This window comes from Lactuca sativa, chromosome 6, assembly GCF_002870075.4.
Source record: "Lactuca sativa cultivar Salinas chromosome 6, Lsat_Salinas_v11, whole genome shotgun sequence".
In the NCBI taxonomy this organism is placed as follows: Eukaryota; Viridiplantae; Streptophyta; class Magnoliopsida; order Asterales; family Asteraceae; genus Lactuca; species Lactuca sativa.
The window spans coordinates 56007546-56031998 of record NC_056628.2 but is presented as its reverse complement, the minus strand read 5'-3'; the positions used below and the strand labels follow the sequence as shown (position 1 = coordinate 56031998).

Sequence of the window (24453 nt, the reverse complement as noted above, 5' to 3'; positions counted from 1 at the left end):
AGAACATCCAAGGTATTATCCTAATCTAGCATACAAAAACTATGAATGTAACAAGATAGAATACATACCTCTTGATGTAGCTTGATGTCTTCAAGCTTTAAGAGCTTAGCCCCAATAGTGTGGAAGCCTCAAGTGGAATCACAAATCACCAAGACACCTTGGAATACTTTAGAGAATATGATTACTTGGTTCTCTCTAGTGAAATTGGCTAGCCCTTCTTTAGTGTATCCACACTCGTGCCAATTTCACCAACCAAAGACATCTTTATATAGTATGGAGGATTAGGGTTAAACCCTAATACCCATGACCTTTCATTTCCTAGGATCCATGGGTTAAACACTCCATGGACTATCCATGAAAGCTTAGCCCAACCTAAATGAACTTGGCCCATTCCATATATATAAGAGTCCATATTTAATTAGTTCCTTTTGATCACTTAATTAATTATAAATTAATTCTTGATCAATACTAATTAAATAATATGATTCCATATTAATATATTAGAACTTATAATATATTAATATTAATCATAAACATACTATTCTCAAAAGATTATCCATATAAATTGTGTCGGTGAAGTGCAACCCAAATGGACCATGCCGGGTCGGGTCAAGTACATACCAAATATAGTTATGGACTTAGACATTAATCCAACACTTCTGAGGCAGCTGCTAAGTTTAATTACCATGTAAAACTTATGAAGTTAATGCAATTTTAGAGTGGGCTTGATGATTCCTTTAATCAAGTTAAGAGGCACATTCTTTTGATGGATCTTCTTCCAAATGTTAAAACTGCTTTTTCTATTATTTCAAGAGAGGAGTCTCTTAAAAAATGGGTCTCTTGCTTCTTCTAATGTGATTAAAACCCAATCTTTGGCTTTCAATAATAGATTTAATGAGAAAAGGAATCAGAATAGTAATCAAAACAAGGGTAGAAATCAAAATCTTGTTTGTAAAAACTGTGGGATTAAAGGTCATTCTATAGAAAAGTGCTATAAATTGACAGGTTATCCTACAGACTTTAAACAAGTGATTTCAATAATCAAAATAAATCCTTTTCTGTGCATTCATCATTTGTTCCTTCTAGTGTTTGTCCTAGCCCTCCTTCTAAGTCAGTTGGGACTAGAGATGCCCACTACCTTACAAGTGATCAGTATAATAAGTTCTTACAATTAATCAATGAAAAATTTTATGATCGAAGATGCATCTGCTAGTGCAAACATGGTAGGTGTATCTTTATCCAAATTGTTTAACAATACTTTCAATCACCAAAAAAAGATTGTTGACTCAGGAGCAAATCAACATATGACTCCAGCTAAGTCTATTTTACATGACACTATTGATGTATCCAAATTAAATTTACTCGTTAGTCATCCTAATGGATAATCTGCTAAGATCGAGGAAATTGGTAACTTATAGTTGTCAAGTATCTGAACCCTATTTGATGTCTTTGATGTTCCTGATTTTAATCTGAATCTTATATATGTCCATAAGCTTTGCAAAGATACTAGATGTGAGGTTGTTTTTAATGAACATAATTTTAAAATTCAGGATTTACAATCCAAGGAGACTGTGGAAATGGTAGAGAGTCTGGGGGATTGTATTATCTTGATTCTTCTCCTTCAGGTAATATTTTTGGTAAAACTAATTTTCCTAAGTGTAATGTATCTAAGCTCACTTGGCACTGTAGACTTGGTTATCCTACTGATCAATCATTAAATTCCTTAAAAGAATTTTTTTTTTGGTGATGAGTCTCTTCCTCCTTGTAATTTATGTCACAAGGCTAAAAAACTAGAGAGTCCTTTCCTCTTAGTCATCATACTTCCATTAAGATACGAGAATTAGTCCATTTATACGTTTGGGGACCCTATAGTGTGACTATTGTTGATGGTTATAGATTCTTCTTGACTATTTTGGATGATTTCACAAGGACTACTTGAGTTTATCTTTCAAAAAATAAAGAATAAGTTTTCAATTGTTTTATTTCCTTATTTAATATTCTTGTAAATCAGTTTGAAACAAAAATTAAGAACGTGCGTATTAATAATGGTACTGAGTTTGTTAATAATCGATTGCAATATTTTTTTTGAATATAATGAGATTCTTCATTAAACTTCTTGTGTTTATACTCCAAAATAAAATGGAGTTATGGAGAGAAAACACAAGCACATTCTTAATGTTGCTCGATCTTTACTTTTTCAATCTAGTCTTCATGTTAAGTTTTGGGGAGAAACTATTCTTACTTCAGTATTCTTAATTAACAGAATGCCAACTTCTGTTTTGAAAGGTTTGTCCCCATATGAACTGGTTTTTAAGAAAGCTCATTTGTTGATCATTTAAGAGTTTTTGGAAGTTTATGTTTTGCTACTAAACTTAATAATTCTCATAAGTTCTATGAAAAAGCTGAGAATGTGTTTTGATTGGTTACTTTTCGAAAAAAAAAAGATACAAACTATTGAGTCTTGATAAAAATTATGTTTTTGTTTCCAGGGATGTGAAGTTTTATGAATCTGTTTTTCCTTTTAAGATAAAGTCAACTGTTGTTGACATGTTTTCTAATGCTCCTGTTTTTTTTATCCTTTTTCCTATGATGATCTTAACTCTACTGAATATACTAATGACTCTATTAATCTTGATAACTTGAGTATTAACCACCAGATGAATGGTACTAGTATAGGTTAGTCTTTGGATGAGACTAAGATAGGCATTACAAAAGTCAGCAACCAGACTAGCGAGGCATATGTGCCTTTGTCTAGTGATTTTAGGTCTAGTTCATCTAATGATTCTATGTCTGAGTAAAATAGCCAAGATAATTCTTTACCATCTCTTGGTTAATCTTTGGGTCCTTTTAGTGCTAGGAGAGTGTCTCGTATGCCTATTATATTCAATGAATATGTTGTTGAAGGGAAGCATATGTATCGTATAGAAAACACTATTAAGTACACTTTTTTAAACTTTGAGAATAAGTGTTTTGTTGCAAATCTAAATAAAATTGTTGAACCAAAAGGGTTCAAAGAAGCTTCTCTTGATCCTAATTGGGTGAATGCCATGAATGATGAGATGGAAGCTCTCTATCAAAATCATACATGGATTATCACAAAGTTACCTAAGAATAGGAAGGCTATATGATACAAATGGGTCTATAAGATTAAGTATAGACCTAATGGAGAGGTTGAGCGTTATAAAGATAGATTAGTGGCAAAGGACTACAATTAGATCGAAGGAATAGATTACCAAGAAACAATTTCTCCAGTTGCAAAGAATGTAATTATTCATATTGTTATTGCTCTTTCTGTTAATAATTCTTGGACTATTTTTCAAATGTATATTAACAACGCTTTCTTATATGGTAATCTTTGTGAAGATGTTTATATGACCATTCCTTAGGGTTCTCATACTAAAGGTGATTATAGGGTTTGTAAATTAGTTAAATCTTTATATGGTTTAAAATAAGCTCTATGAAAAGGGAATGAAAAATTGTGCAATTGTCTTGTTAGCTGTAACACCCAAATATTTCTAGACAAATTTGAACTTTTAAAACATTTCAAACCATTAAAACCATTATAACTTTGTTTTCAAAATGTATAATATCAGAGTTTTCCCAGAAACAATTACAAATCATGAGGATTTGTACGATCATGACTTCGCCTTGCCGCGATCCCCTGATGTACCTGAAACAATAAACTGAAACTGTAAGCCCGAAAGCTTAGTGAGTTCCCCCAAAATACCAATCTCATATAACCAAAATCATATCACATCCACAAATACAAATCAGCATGCATAATGAGCCTTCATCCTGACTGGACCGCCTCGCAGGGCCTACCACCTATTTGGACCGCTCCCGAGCCTTCGGCATGACTGAACCGCCTCGCAGGGCCTACAGCTTATCCGGACCACTCACCGGGTATGTTGTCCTTCAGCACAAAGCAAGACCACCTCAACCCTACCCCCAATCAAACAAACATGTGCACATAAATATCATACGCTAGCTCATATCATATAACAATCAAACCAATCTAACAGATCACTAATCATAGCAACATACCAATAACCGAGATACACACCTAACCAGTCACTAACATAGCATCATCCTATAACCAAGACACTAACCTAACCAGGTCACTACATAAGCATATCACCATCCTAACTACCAGGATGTAATTAATAAACATATCATGCCATAACCGAGTACAATCCATAAAGGGCCGGCCTTGATGCCTTAGACCATACTGATATAGTGAGGACAACTCACCTCGCAAGTAGTGCTGAAGTACTGCAAATCTCTGACTGTTGTCTCCTCGGAATCCCACACTATCACACCATAAATAATAAGTTAACACCCATCATGACCTTCTTGACTAATTGTCCCCACCATGCTCATATTTTCCCAAAATACCCCAGAAGTCCAATAGTCAACCCTTGGTCAAAGTCAAAGTCAACTATCAAGGTCAACAGTCCATGTTGACCTTAACTCGTTGAGTACCCTCAACTACTCGCCGAGTTCTTGGCATAACTCACCAACTCGTCGAGTCACTTGAGTGACTCGTCGTGTTCCTAGTGTTAGTGGCCGTATCTCCTTGGCTAACTCACCGAGTTTTCCCCTTACAACTCGCCGCGTTCATACGTGTCCAAAGGTAGGGAAAACCCTAGCTAACTCGCCGAGCCCATGTCAATCTTCATCGGACTCGCCAAGTCGACCATGAGAGCCGCCGAGTCCCTTCAATCCTTCATCCATACAAAGGATTTTTAAGCCACGCCAAGGCTCCAAATTATAGATCCAGCTTCCCAATGCATGTTTATCACGTAAGGTTGCAAAATTTACGTGCATGCAAAGCTCTAAAGTCTTAAAATGACAACACCAAGCTTGTAAAGAAGTCTCACACTTGAGGGAAGGCTCATACTTGTCAAAGCTGATAACTTTATGGATTTACAGGCCAAAGGGAGTCCAAATCTGAAGTTGCAACTTCAGATCTTGGCTCAAACACAAGAAACCTTTCCTAAAACCCACCCAAAAGAGATTGAAGATGAAATGAGCCAAGGAAACAACCTAATACCTTTAAGAGAGTGTCAACTGAAGTAGATCTTTGATTCCCACAAGTTCTTGCTTCAATTTACTTGTTTTCCCCTAATGTTTCCTTACCAAGATCCCTCTTCCAAGCTTTAACACACCAAAGAAACACACACACACACACGCGATCTAGGGTTTAAGAGTGTCAAGGAGTTGTAAAGGGGAGGCTGGGGGGAGGCCAATGATCCTTTAAATAAGGTGCAATACCCCAAAATTTAGGGTTCCATCTGCCAACTCCTACTCCTCGAGTCCCCTCTTGGACTCAACGAGTAGGTCACTAAAACACATGGACCAACCCGCTGCTACTCGACGAGTAGGGCAACCAATTTGTCGCGTAGGCCTTGAAATCAAGAAAATTCTTATATAAAATCGATACTTGAGAATCGGGGCGTTAAATTTCTCCCCTACTTGAACTAGACTTCGTCCTCGAAGTCTGTCGTGACGAACAGCTCCGGATAGTGCTCCAGCATCTCTGCCTCTGGCTCCCATGTCCACTCGGACCCCCTCCGATGCTTCCACTATACCTTCACCAAAGGTATCTCCTTGTTACGTAGAACTTTCATCTTTCTCTCCAGTAATACCACAGGCCTCTCAACATAATCTAGGCGCTCATCGACCTGAATATCATCCAACGACACCACTGCCTGCTGATCCATAATGCACTTTTGCAACTGCGAAACATGGAAAGTGTTGTGGATCCGACTAAGCTTCTCCGGTAGCTCTAGCATGTAAGCCACCTTGCCAACCCAGACAATGATCATGAACGACCCAATGTAACGGGGACCCAATTTCCCCCTCTTCCTGAAGCGAATCACACCCTTCCAGGGTGAGACCTTCAAGAGTACCATATCATCCACCAGAAATTCTAACTCAGATCGACGTCTGTTGGCGTAACTCTGCTACCGACTATGAGCGGTCTGCAATCGTTGCCTAATCTGCTGAATCTTCTCGGTAGTCTGCAAGACTACTTTCGTCCGTCCCTTCACCCTGTGTCCGACCTCACCCTAACAAACCGGGGTGCGACATCTCCGCCCATACAACAGCTCGATAGGCAGGGAGCCAATGCTGGAATGATAGCTGTTATTATAGGTGAAATTTGAAGTCAATGACACACGCCCTCAATATATCCTTGAGGGTTTGAATGGTACGCTCGCTCTGACCGTCTGTCTGTGGATGTAATGTTGTGCTGAAGTGCAATTGCGTGCCCAGTTCTTCGTGGAACTTCTGCTAGAAACGGGAGGTAAACCTAACATCCTGGTCGGAGACAACGGAGACCGGAACCCCCATGTTGAGCCACGATCTCGCGAACGTACATGTCGGCCAACCTCTCGGACGACGAACTCTCCCGGGTTGCCAAGAAATGGGAACTCTTGGTCAATCGATCTACGATGGCCCATATAGCATCAAATCCCTTCGTCGTCCTCGACAACTTGGTAATGAAGTCCATCGTGATCTGTTCCCATTTCCACATGGGAATCTCAAGAGGCTGCAGCATACCATGCGGCCTCTGATGCTCAGCCTTGACCATCCTACAGGTCCAACACATCTCGACATACCAAGCGATTTCTCACTTTATACATGGCCACCAATAACTCAAAATTAGGTCTCGGTACATCTTAGTGGCCCCCAGGTGAATAGACAAGTGAGACTTATGAGCCTCCTCCATGACTTTCTATCTGACCCCACCATACATCAGAACCCATACCCGACCGCATCGGGTCAATAATCCTTATCTATCCTGCACAAACCGGGTGTTTTCACCCTTGATCCTCTCCAACTTCTAGTTCCCCGGTCGCATGCCCTCAACCGGAGCATCCCTGATCAAGCTCATAAGTAAAGAATCCACCGCTATCCTCATACACACTGCTGGGGTGGAAGACCTAGCTGTCTTGCGGCTCAAAGCGTCCGCCACCACGTTCACTTTACCAAGGTGATAAAGGATCTCGCAATCGTAGTCCTTGACTACATCCAACCACTTGCGTTGCCTCATGTTCAGGTTCGGCTGATCATGATGTGTCTCAAACTCTTGTGATCCGTGTATATGGTACAAAGGACCCCATATAAGTAATTTCTCCATATCTTGAGAGCGAAGACCACCGCTCCCAGCTCTAGATCATAAGTAGGATATCTCGTCTCATGTAGCTTCAGCTGCTGCAACGCGTAGGCTATCACCCGTCCTCTCTACATGAGGACCGCCCCTAATCCTGTGATGGATGCATCACAGAACACCACAAAATCCTCCACTCCCTCCGGGAGTGTCAAGACCGGAGCCTCGCACAAACACTGACGGAGAGTCTCGAACGCCCTCTACTGCTCTGGTTTCCACCGGAAATCCACTCCCTTCCTCGTCAGACGAGTGAGGGGTACTTTAATCTTAGAGAAATGCCGAATAAACCTCCGGTAGTACCCTGCTAAACCCAAAAAGCTCCTGATGTCCGAAGAAGACCTCGACACCTCCCACTGCATGACTGCCTCGATTTTGGCCAAGTCGACCAAAATCCCCTCCTGGTTAACGAGATGTCCGAGGAACTAGACCTCTTGCAACCAAAAATCACACTTCGAGAACTTGGCATACGACCGTTCTTGTCTCAGAACTCCTAACAACTCCCTAAGGTGCTCCTCGTGCTGCTCTCGGGTCTTGGAATACACCAAGATATCATCTATGAACACAATGACCGAGAGATCAAGCATCGGTCTGCAGACCTGATTCATCAGGTCCATGAATATTGTTGGCGTGTTGGTGAGCCCAAAATGGAATCACCATGAACTCGTAATGACCATAGCGAGTGCGAAAAGCGGTCTTCTCCACATCCTCCTCTCTAACCTGAACCTGATGATACCCCGACCTCAAATCGATCTTGGAGAACCAAGATGCACCCTGTAACTGATCAAAGAGATCATCTATCCTAGGGAGTAGATAATGGTTCTTCACCGTCAACTTCCTATAATCAATGCACATTCGGTGCGAACCGTCCTTCTTCCTGACGAAGAGGATCGGTGCTCCCCATGGAGAACGACTAGGTCAAATGAACTGCTTGCTCAACAGTTCCTGCAGCTATGAAGACAGCTCCTTCATCTCGAGTGGCGCCAACCGGTACGACGCCTTGGCGATAGGAGCTGCAACCGGCATTAGGTCAATCTGAAACTCGACCTATCTCTCTGGAGGTATCCCTGGAAACTGCTCCGGGAACACTTTGGAAAACTCCCTAACCATTGGAACCTCTGAAACCGAAATCTGATCCCTCACCCACGTATCCACCACATACGCTAGATAACCCGCACACCCGTGCTGAATATACTGTCGAGCTCTGGCAGCTGAACAAAACCTTGATCCCACTCTGGTGCCCTCGCCATATACAATCATTTCTCCCCCACTTGGGGTTCGAACTACCACCCGCTGACCCTCACAATCTATCATGGCATCGAACCGACTAAGCCAATCCATCCCTACAATCACACACACCTCCCCCATAGGGATCCGTATCAAGTCTATTAGAAAGGATACTCCGAAAATCTTCAACACACATCCTCGGTAGACCGAAGAAGCAAAAATCCAATGTTCATTGGCGATAGAGACTCGCAACGGACACTCTAACTCGCCTACTGGCACACTGAACTCCCTCCTAAACGAATGAGATATGAAGGACCGACTCGCCCCCGAGTCAAATAAACCAATGCATGCAAGGAGTACACTAAAAACGTGCCTAATCACAGGTACAACAGATAAGCATAAAACAATTATAATAAATGAAATAAAGGAGAGAAACATACCAGCACCCACATCCGGTGTTTCCCTGGCCTCCTCTGCTGTCAGCTGGAAGGCACGCCCCTGAGCCTTTGGAGGCTCTGTCTTGACTGGCCTCCCATCTGGTATCCTCAATGTAGCTGGCGCTGGAGCCTGAGCCAGCCTAGCTGCGAGCTTGGACAGTTGGTCTTCGTGTGTCCAACCTGATGACAGTGATAACATATCCTCATATTCGATGCAGGGGCTGTCTGGCCACAATCCCTAGCATAGTGCCCCTCCTTTCCACACTTGTGGCACCTACTACCCGTCCAACAAACTCCATAATGACCCTTTCCGTGATTGTTGGATAAGGTGTCAAAGTCCATAACTTATTTGGTATATACTTGACCCGACCCGGCATGGTCCATTTGGGTTGCACTTCACCCGAACTATTTATAGATAATTTTATGAGAGTTATACACACATGTTTATTAATATATTATAAGTTATAATATATTAATATGAAGTCATGTTATTTAATTAGTTTTAGTCTTAAATTAATTATGAATTAATTTAGAGATTAAAAAGAAGACTGATTAAATTATGGGCTATTATATTTTATATAGTGTGGGCTAATACTCATTTGTTAATGGGCTAAGCTAATATGAAAGTCCATGGATGATCCATGGAGCTTTTAACCCATGGATCCTTGGAAAGGAAAAGACATGGGTTATTAGGGTTTCACCCTAATCATGTACACTATATAAGCATGCTTATGTTGCATGAAATAGCCACTAGTGGCACTAGTTGTGTGAGACTTAGTGTGGCCGATTTTCTATGTGTGTATACACTCTCTCAAAGTTTTCCAAGTGTTTGTGGTGATTTGTGATTCCATTTGAGGCATTCACACTATTGGTGCTTGGCTCTCAAACTCCAAACAATCAACCATCATCAAAAGGTATGTATTTCTACTAGTACTTTTATGATTCATAATCCTTATGCTATGCTAGTTAGGAAGAAACCTTGGAAATTATTATTTGCATGTATTTTAGAAGAAAACATAGATCCAAGGTTTATTAGGGTTGCATGCACACTTAGGAAGTGTTAGATTGCTCAAAACTCAACCGTGATTTCCACAAGTGTAGCTCTGCTGACCCCCGGTCCTAGAATCAACGGTCTTAGACCACTTCACCGCCGGCTACGACTGCGTCGGGGCCTGCCATTGCTCCCTCATCTGCAGCTCAATCTCCAACTCATGCCGCCTGGCGGCCTCCTGCAACTCCAGAAGAGGATCACATCGCTGGGTAGACCCAAGCTGACGGATGTCAGTCTTGATCATGCTCAGATAACGGGTCATCTGAGCTTGCTCGAAAGCAAACTCTGGTCAGAACATCGCCCTCACAGTAAACACGCGGGTGATCTCCGTCACCGACTCCCCATCATGTCTCAAACTCAAAAACTCTTGTGACAACCGTTCCTGCTCTACCCGTGGAATGTATTGGGCGTGGAACATATCCCTGAACTACTCCCAAGTAACAACAACTCTTTGATCATCAGTGTACGACCCAATCACCAATTTCAACCAGTCCTTGTCCCTAGACCTTAGTAGGTTCAGAGTACACCTGACCTTCTGGTCAGTAGGACACGAGCAAGTAAAGAAACACCCCTCCACATATGAGATCCACCTCATAGCCTTGATGGGGTCCTGCGTCCAATCAAAAGTTGGGGGCTTCATGATATCGAATTCCCTGTACTGGAAGCCCCGAGTGGCTCCTCCTCCTCCCCCTGTTGCTGTTACAGCTGATGCAGCTGCAGCGGCAGCCGTCTCCGCAAGGGCTGCATATCGTTCATTGAAGTACTCGACCATGGTAGTCTTAATAGACCCAAACATCTCCGGTGGTTGTGCCCAGAACAAGGTAGCAACCTCATCATGCATGATCTCTCAAATCTTGGCGTCTAACTCATCTGTCCCCATCTGCACCGCAGGCTCAGGTGTTGTTGGTCTCTCTTGGCCTCCGTCTCTTGATCATGATCCCGATCCGGATCCCGTCACAAAGCGTCTCGTCATCATCATTCTGAAACATACCAAACGATATCAGATAATCCGCATAAATAACTGGGAACCAACTCTCGTCTATACCCTAGGGGTTGTGACTTCCTTGCTATACGTATGGGTCCTATGCTTTCGGTTGTACGGGCCCATACTACCTTCCACACCTACCTATATTTGTCTTAGGTATCACCACAAAACCCTAACAATACACATGCACATGGTGGTCACTCAACCTCACCCTGAGAGGAAGTCTAACTGACTCACAACTGGCATATCAGCCTCACACAACCCACCCATTCATGAAACTTCCACCAACCCTGCAGCATTAGTGTATGCTAATCATACATAACGCTAGACCCTATAGACTTTCGAATATCCGATCATACCCTAAGCCCTAATCAGTAAGAACAGAACATAAGGCCAAATCAAACATTCTCGGGCTATAAGATCTTAATTATGTACAACCGTGATACATACACTAAACAACTACAGTAATGATGTCAATCTCATATAAAGGAAACCCTAGGCTAGCAGGCATCATACAATCAGACAATTTTTATCATGTAATTCCTAAGCTCCCTAGCCTAGTACTAGCATGTCGTTCCAACATATCACATAATCAAATAACTGTATGGTTTTTTGGGGTCTACTTACTAGTTGCGCCTAATCGTACACCCTGCATCCTTCTTTACTTATTTTGAAAACCATTTGAAAAAAAAATCATTTTAAAAATCTTTTCCTTGATTTGAGACTGGAGTCACATAAGTGCTCCTCCAATTCACTCAAACCAAGGCTCTGATACCAACTTGTAACACCCAAAAATTTCAAGACAAATTTGAACTTCTAAAACATTTCAAACCATTAAAATCATTACAACTTTGTTTTCAAAATGTATAATACCAAATTTTTCCCAGAAACATAAACAAATCATGAGGAGCTGTACGATCATGCATTCGCCTTGCCGCGATCCCCTGAAATACCTGAAACAATAGACTGAAACTGTAAGCCCGAAAGCTTGGTGAGTTCCCCCAAAATACCAATATCATATAACCATAATCATATCACATCCACAAATACAAGTCAACATGCACAATGAGCCTTTAGCCTGACTGGAACGCCTCGCAGGGCCTACAATCTATTTCGACGGCTCCCGATGCTTCGACATGACTGGACCGCCTCGCAGGGCCTACAGCCTATCCGGACCGCACACCGGGTATGTTGGCCTTCAACACAAAGAAGGACCGCCTCAACCTGACCCCCAATCAAACAAACATGTGCACATAAATATCATACGCTAGCTCATATCATATAACAATCAAACCAATCTAACAGATCACTAATCATAGCAACATCCCAATAACCGAGATACAGACCTAACCAGTTACTAACAAAGCATCATCCTATAACCAGGACACTAACCTAACCAGGTCACTACACATAAGCATATCATTATCCTAACTACCAGGATGTAATCAATAAACATATCATGCCATAACAGAATACAATCCATAAAGGGCCGGCCTTGGTGCCTTAGACCCTATTGATATTGTGAGGATAACTCACCTCGCAAGTAGTGCTAAAGTACTGCAAATCTCTGATTGCTCTCTCCCCGGAATCCCACACCATCACACCATAAATAATAAGTTAACACCTATCATTACCTTCTTGACTAAATGTCCCCACTATGCTCATATTTTCCCAAAATACCCCAAAAGTCCAATAGTCAACCCTTGGTCAAACTCAAAGTCAACTATCAAGGTCAACAGTCCATGTTGACCTCAATTCGTCGAGTACCCTCAGCTACTCGCCGAGTTCCTGGCATGACTCGCCAACTCGTCGAGTTACTTGAGTGACTCGTCGAGTTCCTAGTGTTAGTGGTCGTAACTCCTTGGCCAACTCGCCGAGTTTTCCCCTTACAACTTGCCGCGTTCATATGTGTCCAAAGGTCGGGAAAACCCTAGCCAACTCGCCGAGTCACTCATCTAACTCACCGAGTCCACGACAATCTTCATTGGACTCGTCGAGTCGACCATGCGACTCGCCGAGTCCCTTCAGTCCTTCATCCATACAGAGGCTTTTTAAGCCATGCTAAGGCTCTAAATTATAGATCCAACTTCCCAAGGCATGTTTATCACGTAAAGTTGCAAACTTTACGTGCATGCAAAGCTCTAAAGTCTTAAAATGACAACACCAAGCTTGTAAAGAAGTCTCACACTTGAGGGAAGGCTCATACTTGTCAAAGCTGATAACTTTATGGATCTAAAGGCCAAAGGGAGTCCAGATCTGAAATTGCAACTTTAGATCTTGGCTCAAAGACAAGAAACCTTTCCTTAAACCCACCCAAAAGAGATTAAAGATGAAATGAACCAAGGAATCAGCCTAATACCTTCAATAGAGTGTCAACTGAAGTAGATCTTTGATTCCCCCAAGTTCTTGCTTCAATTTACTTGTTTTCCCCAAATGTTTCCTCACCAAGATCCCTCTTCCAAGCTTTAACATACCTAAGAAACACACACACACACACAAGATTTAGGGTTTAAGAGTGTCAAGGAGTTGTAAAGGGGAGGCTGGGGGAGGCCAATGATCCTTTAAATAGGGTGCAATACCCCGAAATTTAGGGTTTCATCTGCCAACTCTTACTCGTTGAGTCCTCTTTTGGACTTGGCGAGTAGGTCACTAAAACACGTGGACCAGCCCGCTGCTACTCGACGAGTAGGGCAACCAACTCGTTGTGTAGGCTTTAAAAACAAGAAAATTCTTAAATAAAATCGATACCTGAGAATCAGGGCGTTACATTAGCTTTGGTTTTCATCAAAGTGTTAATGATTATTCGTTATTTATTAGGAAGGAAAATAACTCTATTATTGTTCTTCTTGTGTATGTAGATGATATTATAATAACTGGTAATAATATTTAAGAAATTAAGAACGTAAAAGAATTTCTTAAAACACAATTTTTGATTAAGGATCTTGGAAAGTTGAGTTATTTTCTTGGAATTGAAGTTATTGATGTCGATAATGGAGTCTGTTTAAATCAAAGGAAATATTGTCTTCAGTTGTTACATGAATTTGGAATACTTGGGTGTAAAGCTATTAAAACTCCTTTGAAAGCTAATTTTGTTCTGATCGTGACTATGATAAGAGTGATGCTTTACTTGAAAATGTTACAAAATTTCAGAAGCTTATAGAAAAGTTGATTTATTTAACAATAACTAGGCCTGATATTTCTCACTGTGTTCAAATTTTGAGTCAGATTATGCATAAATCCCGTAAATCTCACTTGAGAATTGCTTTTAGACTTCTTAGGTATCTTAAAAGTAGTCTTAGGAAAGGAATTTCAATAATTAAATTTGAAAGTTTTGATTTGTCTGGGTTTGTGGATGTTGATTGGGCTGAGTTTCTAACTTCTAGACCTTTCGTTTCTAAATACTTGATTTATATCAGAAAGTCTTTAGTTTCTTAGAAGAGTAAGAGACAGGCAATTGTTTCTCATTCTTGTACTGAATCAGAATACAAGGCTTTTGGTTCAATTTCCTATGAAATTTTGTGGATTTTAAAAGTATTGATTGATCTTGGAGTTACATAGGTAACACCAGTTAATGTCTATTGTGATAATAACTCTGCGATCAAGTTTTCTCAAAATCTTGTGTTCTTTGAAAATTAAACATTTTGAAATTGATATTCATTTTATTAGAGAAAATGTTATGAATGGAATTTTAAAAATTATCAAGAATCGTTCTTCCAATTAAAATGCTGACATTTTAATTAAGTCATTGTTAATCTCTCAACATGATTATCTTTCAAAAAGAATTGGGCTGATTGATCCTTTAAAAAAGGATTAGTTTTTTTGTTAAAATTGTTAACTTTGAGCGGGGGTGTTGAAATAATTAAAGTGTTTATTATTTCAAACTTAAGTTTGAGGGTTATTTTTGTATAGTTTTGAATCTGTTTGTCATGAATTATTGTTTACAAGGGTATTTTGTGTATCTTCTTAACACTTGTGGGTTGCGGCTCACTATTTGCTTAGTTTGTCGGGTTTGTGCACAAATTTTACAACCCGTTTACCCGAGATATTTATGTGGTAGAATTGGCTTGCAAATCATTTATTCTCTCATTGCTTCACACTCTCAATTCTTTCTCTAATATTTGTATTAGGGTTTCTTACAATAACCTATCTAGGGTTTCTAGATTTGTGTATGTTGTTCCAGTTTATCATTCAATATAGATATAGATTTGGTTGAGTGTATTGTTCTAAGAGTAGTGTATGTATTTTGTAGTGAGGTTTCATTTTGTAAGTACATGAAAACCTTCTTATTCTTTTTCCTAAATTGATATAAGAATCGTTGATGTTGGAAATATCTAGTTTCTATATGCTTTTACACTGGTTATTGTATTGTAATAAATAAATGTATAGAACCTAAAAGTTTCAATAAAATTATTGATCAAATTATTTGGATTTTGACAATGTATAAGAAAATTGATGCTTAAATATAAATGAAATTGGATTATATAAAATAAAGTATAAATCTAATAGTGAAATAGAGAGGTTCCAACAAACTTAGTTGCAAAAGGATATAATCAAAAGAGTGATATTGATTTTGATGAGACATTTTAACATGTTGCAAAACTTATCATTGTGAGGTGTATTGTAGGTACGACTACTTGATGTGACCAATTCTTTCTTATATAGAACCCTTAAAGAAGAGGTTTAAGTGACTCTTGCTTAAGGTTATTTTTTCTTATGATGATAAAAGAGTTTGTAATTTTGATTAGGTAGGGCTTAAAAAACTCATAGATAATAGAATGAGAAGCTTACTTCGTCTGTAGTGGAATTTGGGTACATTCAAAGCTAGAATCTTATATACCATCCAAAAAGATGATTTTTTAAACTATTTTTTCTAGTTTTTATAAATGATGTTGTTTTAATAAGTAGTTATGAAAAATAGATTGAAGCTATAAAAATGTTTTTAGTTTTTTTTTAAATAAAGAGTTGGGTATTTAAAATTCTTTCTCAATATTGAAATTATGGGTTTTATGCGGAAAAGTCCCACTATTTTGAGAATTTTTTTAATAAAGTCCTAAAAAATAAATTTTGAACATAAAAGTCCTATTATTTTGGAAAAATCATATAATCTCTCATTTCCTATTAAAATATAAAAAATGATTTTTTTCGTAATTTGGGCAAAATATTAAATAATCGGGACTTTTCTGTTAAAAAAAAAACTTTTAGAACTATATTAAATTTTTTTCAAAAAATAATAGGACTCGTCTGCATAAAACCCTTGAAGTTATTGAGTCTCTTAATGGTCTTTGTTTTTCACAAAGAAGGTAACGCCTTGAACTTCTTCATAAATTTGAGTTATTAGCCTCTAAACGTATTGTCACTCATTTAGACCTTGATTTGATGGTTAGTGGCGAAGGTAATGTAATGATGATCTTCTCATCAATATCAATGGATTCCAAAAGTTGGTTGGAACATTGATCTATTTGACAAACACGATATTTATATCTCGTTTGTTGTCCAAAAAACATGTCAATTTATGGACTCACCAAGGATATCACGCCTTACACTTGCTATAAGAGTTTTAGGGTATATGAAACTCTATCTTCTCCTTAAGGTGTTCTAATTTTGAAAGGTAGTTCTCTGTTACCTTTTTTATAGTAAATGCATATTAAGGGACATGTACTAGCTCTAAAAGGTTAATTATTGGTTTTTGTTTATTTTTAATTAGGCACTTCTTGCTGTCCTAGCAAAGTAAAAAAAAAAAATAGTCTATCGTGTATGGGCAATCGATTGAGGTACAATACTTGGCATTGTCCATTATTACATGTGAAGTGCTAAGAGGTTTGGATTTTAAAGTTATGTCAACTTTAAACTTAAAATTGATTTGCATGTTAGTGTTTTTTGTGATAATATATTTGCTAATATTCTTATTTTTATAATTATCTTCTATGTAAAAGGACAAAGAAGGGTGAGACTGAAATCTATTTGGCTAGTGTATTTATTAAGTCATTTTGTACAAATGTTTTTTAGTTTAGGTTGTTGAAAAGTCTATAAATTTTATGTATATTTCAACTAAAAGTAGAATAAATTAATATGTTAAATGTATTTGTAGCTTAATTTGTTTAACTTCATGTTTGTATTGGTGCAATGTGTTAAACTACTCGAATATTAAGCACTAAAGTTGATAATATATATATATATATATATATATATATATATATATATATATATATATATATATATATATATATATATATATATATATATATATATACACCGAATAGAAAGCAGTTGCATGGAGCTGGATGCAATTATCTATGAACTCCATAATAGAAAACAATGTGACCCCTAACCAAGTTAAATCAGGACACTTCAAGAAAAGACCGAGTTCAACCAAACTTACTCAACCAGAAAAATAACGGTTCAACATATATAAAAATTGATTATGAGAGGATTGAGTCCGAACTCGTCCTTGCTTAACCTTTTTTTTTATTATTAAAACCAACTTAAAATTGTAGTAAAGTGGATCTGAACCAGACCACAAGTTAACAAGTTTCATGGTGTGGAAGTATGAAAAATGCAACATATATTTATATATTCCCCCCTCTTGAAGTTGTTGGGAAACTCCTTTCTCTCCATTAAATTGTTATGTCTTCTTCTACATAAGCATATACAATTCTTTTTCTTTGTCCAACACTATAAGGTAGGTCCTTCAGAATTTTAAAGTATGTTAAAAAAAAAATTGGTATATAATTTATAAAATTAAGTGGTAAACATACATAAACTCTCCCATATAAATAAATGAGTGTAGATATCATTCAATGTCATTTTTTACGTACAATCCCGAATTTTGAGAGAGTTTATTTTGTTTGCCTTAGTGTAAAAATATGAGTATCACCTTTATACATCGTTCTTCAAGATCACATACACTCTTAGATAGCTGCGTGTATCACATTGTGAGGGTTTTGTTATTTTGATCTATAAAAGCTTTGAGTTAATAAGAGTTCTTAGTTTTTGTTCTTTATTTTGAAAAATATTTGTGGATTCAGTTGTTATTGTTAATGATCCAAAACTTTCGATTACATGTTGATGCTACAAACGTCAAAGTGAGGTCTAAATGACGCACAAACGTTTTGCACAAAATCTATTATTTTGGATTCAATTTCATATTTGCATATTTTTTTTTACAAAAAAAAATTAAATATCCTCCTATTAAATATTTCTATTTATCCTCAGACTCACTAGTTCATTAGATCACATGATAAATAACAAAGTCAAAGAATTAAATGAGAAAAGAGAAGTAATTATTAAACAGATAAAATAACAGCGACATAGGAGAATAAAGTAGGATAAAATTTTATTTTCCTTTACAAAAAAATAGTTTCTATTTACTTTACAAAAAATGGTTTCTATTTATTTTATCCTTAATTGTAATACATAACGCATCAACACACTTTATTTTGATTATTTGTGGTTAATTCTCTAATTTCTAGCATTTTGGCAAACTTTGAAAAAAAGAATCTTAGTCCTCGTTCTAAATATGTAAACTCTCGTTTTTCAAAGTTCAAACAACCAAAAAAGATAACTCGGTGAGACGATTTTCATTTACAAGATAACATAATCATAAATATTTCAATATTTAATTTCTAAATTAAAAAAAAGGATAATAAACTAAATTAAAATAAAATAAAAACTCAATAGACTATTTAATGATATCCTCTTAAATCAAGTACTTAAACAAACAAAAGCCACGGCCGCCATGAGACATCAACACTTCACCAACTTCATATCTTCATCCATAGTTTGAAAAATGAATCTGTGAAGATTGCACCATTTGCAAATCCGTCGTCGTTTGGCAAGAGTTCTCATCACTCATCAATGCCCTACAAAAACAATTTATTCAAAATTTTATTCTCTATTAATTATACTTTAAATTTAATAAATAAAAGAAAATTTCTTTTCAAGATCTTACTCTCGTGGCCGAGATGCCCAAAGGGAACTCAAGGCTCGTAGTCGTGCATAATACTCGCTAATCACTAAGAAACATTTTGCTGCTTGTCGAACAGTCAGTATTCGATGCAATTGATGAAGAGTTTGTTGTCTTAAATTATCGGCCTACATTTTGATAAGTTTGCCAAATGTTAATCATTACGATTAAAGAAAAAAAAATTACAACTAGAGCATTGACATCTATAATGTCAACTATACCAATAATTCAAAATCTATTGATAGTAACATTTTTAGGTCTTGACAAAATTTTGAAGAAAATGTCAAGCGTATATATTTTATTAAAAGTAATCATATAAGTAACATATTTTCACATAAAAATGATAATATTTATTTTTTTGTTTACCTGACGAACAAAGCCTTCAAGATTAGTAAGTTTTCCTAGTGCAACCGCCATATGGTGGACCCCATCATTTACAGACCCACTAGCAATAGTGTCGATTAACGACTGATGTAGTTGATCTAAACCTTGTGTTAAAGCTTCTTCCGCTTGTTGTGAGGATTGTTGTAGGCTATAAATCCCCACAACTTGCTGCTCTGTGAGCGGATCCAATTGAATCGCTAACATCTAACAAAAAAAATTAAAATAATGTAAATAAACATACAAAATCTTGATAATAAGATGTTTTAGAATGTTAGCGTCACACTGAGCACAATATTAAACCGTCTCTATATATGTTACATTCCACCTTCTATCCTTTTTGAAATTTATAGGTCCTTATATCTAACTAACATTGTTTAAGAGTCAACTTTTTAACACGTGTAATATACTCATATCAATAAACATGTGTTAGTGTCTTATATTAGCTAAACACGATTAGGGTTTAGCAAATGTGTTAATTGTCTCATATGACACGTGTCTTAATATCTCATATCAGCTAGACAGAATCTCATCTGACAGAATAACAACAGAATAACAACAGGTTACCTTGATAAGTTCAGAAGGGCGAAAACCGCCCATCCAAAGGAAGCATCGTTCCGCCGGGGTAGTCCACATGCCATTAATCAAGTGGAACACATCGGATTTAGCCGCCACACTTTTCAACCGGAAAATCTCATCATAATGTGCAACAAAGCTATCAACTACAACCCTAAGATCACCATCTGATAAATGTGATTGCAACCCTTTTCGTAATTCAGCCATGTGTCTTTGATCTTCATCAAGCCATCTCGTGTATTCCATATCAAACATTGCTGCACCTGCACACACACGATCATACCCTTATGTTAATACCGATTAATATTTTCTTAATTTTTGGTTATTTAAAGACTCACCGGAGCTAAGGTTCCCTCCGGCGCCTCCACCACCCACGAACAAACCCTAATAGTACAATCGATTTCGTCAATAAAACAATTTAATAATTAAAGAAAAGATCGACCCACTTCTAGAATTGAAAAATTAAACGAGAAAAACCTGCGATCGAGCACGTTGAAGATCTTGTTCGAGTTGAGTTAGTCGTATTCTGCTTGTTTCTAGCTGTTGAACGTATGCCTGGATAAAGTGAATGGTGAAAAATTGGGACTCGAAACGATGATTATGATTGTGAAATTGGGATTTGAAACGATGATTATGATTGTGAAATTGGGATTTGAACCCATGATTTTTATGAAAATGAGGGAAAGTGATGATAGTTTGATGAATCAAGAAACCTTTTTTCTGAGTCTGCTTTTTCTTGCTGCTTCTCTGTTTTGAGCTAAGCGTCTCAATGTCTGTAAACAAATTCAATGAAAACACTAAATTCGACAATTTCAAGATAACATTGGAAAAGAAATATCAAGAACGATGCTTTTAATTTTGGGTTCTTATACATCTATAATTTGTCTAAAATCGTATATCTTTCGCGATATTTGATACTTTTATAATTATATGTGTGTATTTATACAACTACAAGAACCTTCGAATCCAGTGTTCTCTCTGATGTCGAACCAATTCCCTTTTTCTGCATCAAAATCAAGCACAGAGTAAAAATTACTCCTTTTTTATATTTTTATTTTTTAGTGGAAGAGGAAAATTACCACATTTTCTAGATGGGGTTAGGGTGGTTTTTTTGTACTTTTTTACTACAATCTTTGTGATTATTTTAAATGTTTTTGCTATTTCAATGTGGGTATATGATAAAAATGATTCATTTTAATAAAAGAGTAGAGCTCCAAGAAAGGTAAAGAGTTAAACTGAAGTTATGGGGATTTGAGTAATCATTACCTTAAAAAGAAAACAATGTAAAAACCACAGTTTTTGGGAGTAGTGAGTACGATTATTAATTAATAAAATGTAATTAAAAATCACAATTTTAAAGATAAAAATGAAAATGAAAATGAAAATTACACGAAATATTTTTTTTTATCTTTTCTCTCTCTAGCTCTATCACACACTCTTACACATGTCAGGGAACCATATCTGAAAAACAATGACTTCTTCTCGATCTTTTTATTAGTTTGTTGGGATATTTGACTACATTGACATTCATTTCTAACTTCATTTATAATGTTTGGTAAGTTTTAATGCCAAGTTCATTAAACGACGCCATATTGAGAGGGCCTAAACTAGGGAATACGTAACATTTACCCGATTTAAAGATTAACATATTGCTCCTAATAAAATGGGTATATCGAAAAAAAAATTATCTATCGATATAAAGACAAAAAGAAGGTGATAAAAAACGAACCTTTTCTGAGAAGGGTTTTGGAGTTTGTTGAGAATGTGATGATCCTCCTGTCGTAACAGGACTACCACCTTCACTTTCCATTTCAAGATTTTGTGTTGGAATTTGAAGATTTTGTAATTGTTGACGAAAAATAGCTTGTTGTTGTTGTTGTTGATGTTGATCTTGTTGTGGATTTGAAGATGTTTTTTTACTGTTACTGCTGATTGGTGATTCTGGTTCTAAATGCGAATGAGACTCTGGTTTACTAGCAATTGCAACATTTACTGCTGACCCTGAATCTGTACTTGAATTACTCCCCTGTTTTTCGAAACCCAAAAACGGAAAAAGTTAAGAAAATTACTTTGTGGGTATTTGGAATTCATTGCGACTTTTGCTTAAAGATGTTTTTAGTAATAGGGTTAGAATTTTGATCTTTGAGAAATGGGTATGTGAGAACAGTGATGAAAACGGATAAAATGTGTTCGAGATTTTAGTTTTTGACAAAATAAGATGGAAAATTCATCTTGAATGTGTTTAAAGATGTATTTAATCACATACGTAGGTTCAAAATGTAATCTTTGAGAATTGGGTATGGGAGAAACCATGAAAGAAAGCTAAAAATGTCTTAAAGATTTGACTTTGGACAAAATAATCTTGAATCTGTTTGTATTAAATCACAAAGGTTAAAAATGCAATCTTTGAAACATGGGTATGTGAGAAAATATGAAAGTTAAAAACTTTAAGTGTTAAAAATTCGAGTTTGGACAAAATAAGGATAAAAATTCATCTTGAATTTGCATAAAGATAACTACAAAATAAAGCTTAAAAATTTACGCTTTGAAAAATGGGTATGTGAGAAACTATGAAAAAATAGCTAATAATGTCATAAAGATTCAATTTTTGACAAGATAAACTAAAAAAAACATCTTGGTTAACTTAGAAACACGTTTTTTATCACAAAAATGCCTTAAAAGACTCAATTTTGGACAAGAAAATGAAATTGATTGATTGGGTACAAAAAGGGGATGACTTGTTGAGAGATAATGAAGTTGAAAATTGTTTTTTAGTAGTTAAGAGAATGAAATAAAATGGCATAAAGAAATGGTCAAAGATAAGTTATTAAGGCAAAAAAGAACTACTCTTGGGGTTTGATGAACTCTCATAGGCCAAGAAGGGAACATGTCCAGAGTAGCTGCTGGCCTTGGTACTGTTGTGTATAAAGCTGCAACAAAATCACAACAATTAAAATAAAAAATCTTTTAGAATCAATCGCCTTCAAGAACTTAAAAACAAAACAAAAACACAAAACAAAATCACACATTCAAGAAGCTTGAAGTGGGTAGAAAAGGGATACCTAATCCCTTTCTTTTGACACTTTCAAACCCTTTTTTCTTACTCACATACTACTATGTGTGTGTTCTTGAGGGTGTAGTTTGTTATGCTTTTAGCAAACGTCAGAAAAAAGAAGAATAAAGAAAGAAAGAATTCAAAATTAAAACCATACGTAATTTGGTTTCATCACCATGGATCTTGTTGTAACCTTGAAGCACAATAGCTTCTTCTAGCTCTCCAAAATCAAACGATGACCCTTCTTGATTACTGAAAAAAGAATGAAGAAATTTAAAAAAAAATGTCAAGAAAACAGAGGGTAACGTCATGTAACGAAAAAAGATTGAATCTTTCATGAAACCCATGTCAAAAAACGTCCAAAAGATCGAAATTTTTGGATAAATTGTAAAAAAAAAAAAAAAAAGATTATGAAATTTGTACATGAAGGATGTGTTAGGAGGATTAAAGGCAGGAAAAACAGAGTATGGCAGGTGTTGGTGGTGATGGTGATGGTGTGAAGGTCCTGAGTCTGACAAACCAGTCTCTCCAACTCGGTGACTCGCCATGCAAAGCTTTCGTTCACGCCATTTTTGATTCAAGATTTATAAAATCTGTTAAATAAACAAAAACCCATGTAAAAAAAACATAAATAATTCACAAACTCTCAAAAGGGTTTAAGAAAAATTACAAAAAGACTCACTGTTTTGAGTTCTTTGTTGAAGTAGAAGAAGAAGAAGAGGATCAAAGCTATCATATCAAGGTAACATCTGAATAGCCACTATAGAAAGGACGAGTCTTTTTCTCAAATATGTCTCTTTCTCTCTCTCTAATCTCTATACTTTCTGTCTCTCTTTTGGCATTTCAACTTTTGATCTCATCTTTCATGGGGTCTTAATCTTCTTTCTTTCACCTTCTTTATGAAGAAACCTGGTTTGATTGTTCGCTAGGGTTTCCTTTACTTTGATAAATTAATTTATCAACAGATTTTGAAGCTCATATAGGCTAGTACACAAATCTTGTCCTTGCAACATATCCCCTTTCTTCTTCTCTTTGTGGGGTTTGAAGACAAACGATAAATGAATAAAATACTTCAAGAAAATATAAAAAAATTTGTGGGGTTTGAAGACAAAGTAGAAATTAATAAACAAATGTTTTTGAATTTAAATATTTTTTTGTTTTGTATATAGAAATGAAGAAAATGTCTTGGCAGGAACCCACTAGAAATCACTGACTCCTATTCCACTCTCTAACCGCCTACGTTTTCTTATTGGTTGTATTTTTGGGCTTCTCAGGGTATCACAAGTACAAAGTAATTATTAATTAAAATATGATTAAAAGTTTAGCTTTTAAGCCAATAGAAAAGTAAATAAGACAAGGTTTTATTTCATGAAGGAGGTCTTTGTTTCACGTTCAGAATTTACCATATTCTTTATGAGTGGAATAGGTACAAGTAAGTATACATGCAAATAGTACAACTTGTACCTAGAGAAAGGATTATAATTTTGTTGACTACCATAGATATGTTATATTATATTTATTAATTTTATTTAATATTTAATATCATTATGTTTGGGTCATTGAGAAAAAATAAGGATGTGATTATGGTAACATGGTTGATATGAGAG

General features: G+C 36.6%; 1 protein-coding gene across 2 annotated transcripts; it reads right to left on the bottom strand.

Annotated features, from left to right (window-relative positions):
* Positions 1-18425: 18425 nt before the first annotated feature.
* On the bottom strand, positions 18426-23879 carry LOC111905386 (transcription factor TGA9). 2 transcript variants are annotated; one of them, XM_023901084.3, is made up of 13 exons: positions 23529-23878; positions 23270-23439; positions 23004-23098; positions 22639-22721; positions 21521-21817; positions 20750-20794; positions 20505-20564; positions 20269-20346; positions 20130-20175; positions 19783-20054; positions 19201-19422; positions 18820-18962; positions 18426-18730 (listed from the first exon to the last, which is right to left on the bottom strand). In XM_023901084.3, exons 2-13 carry the CDS (start codon positions 23392-23394, stop codon positions 18640-18642), a joined length of 1557 nt encoding a protein of 518 aa, XP_023756852.1. In that variant the 5' UTR covers positions 23395-23439; positions 23529-23878; the 3' UTR covers positions 18426-18639. The 2 variants fall into 2 exon arrangements, with proteins under 2 accessions (XP_023756852.1, XP_023756853.1); XM_023901085.3 differs by lacking the exon at positions 20750-20794 and having other exon boundaries at positions 23529-23879.
* Between the last annotated feature and the right edge of the window lie 574 nt (positions 23880-24453).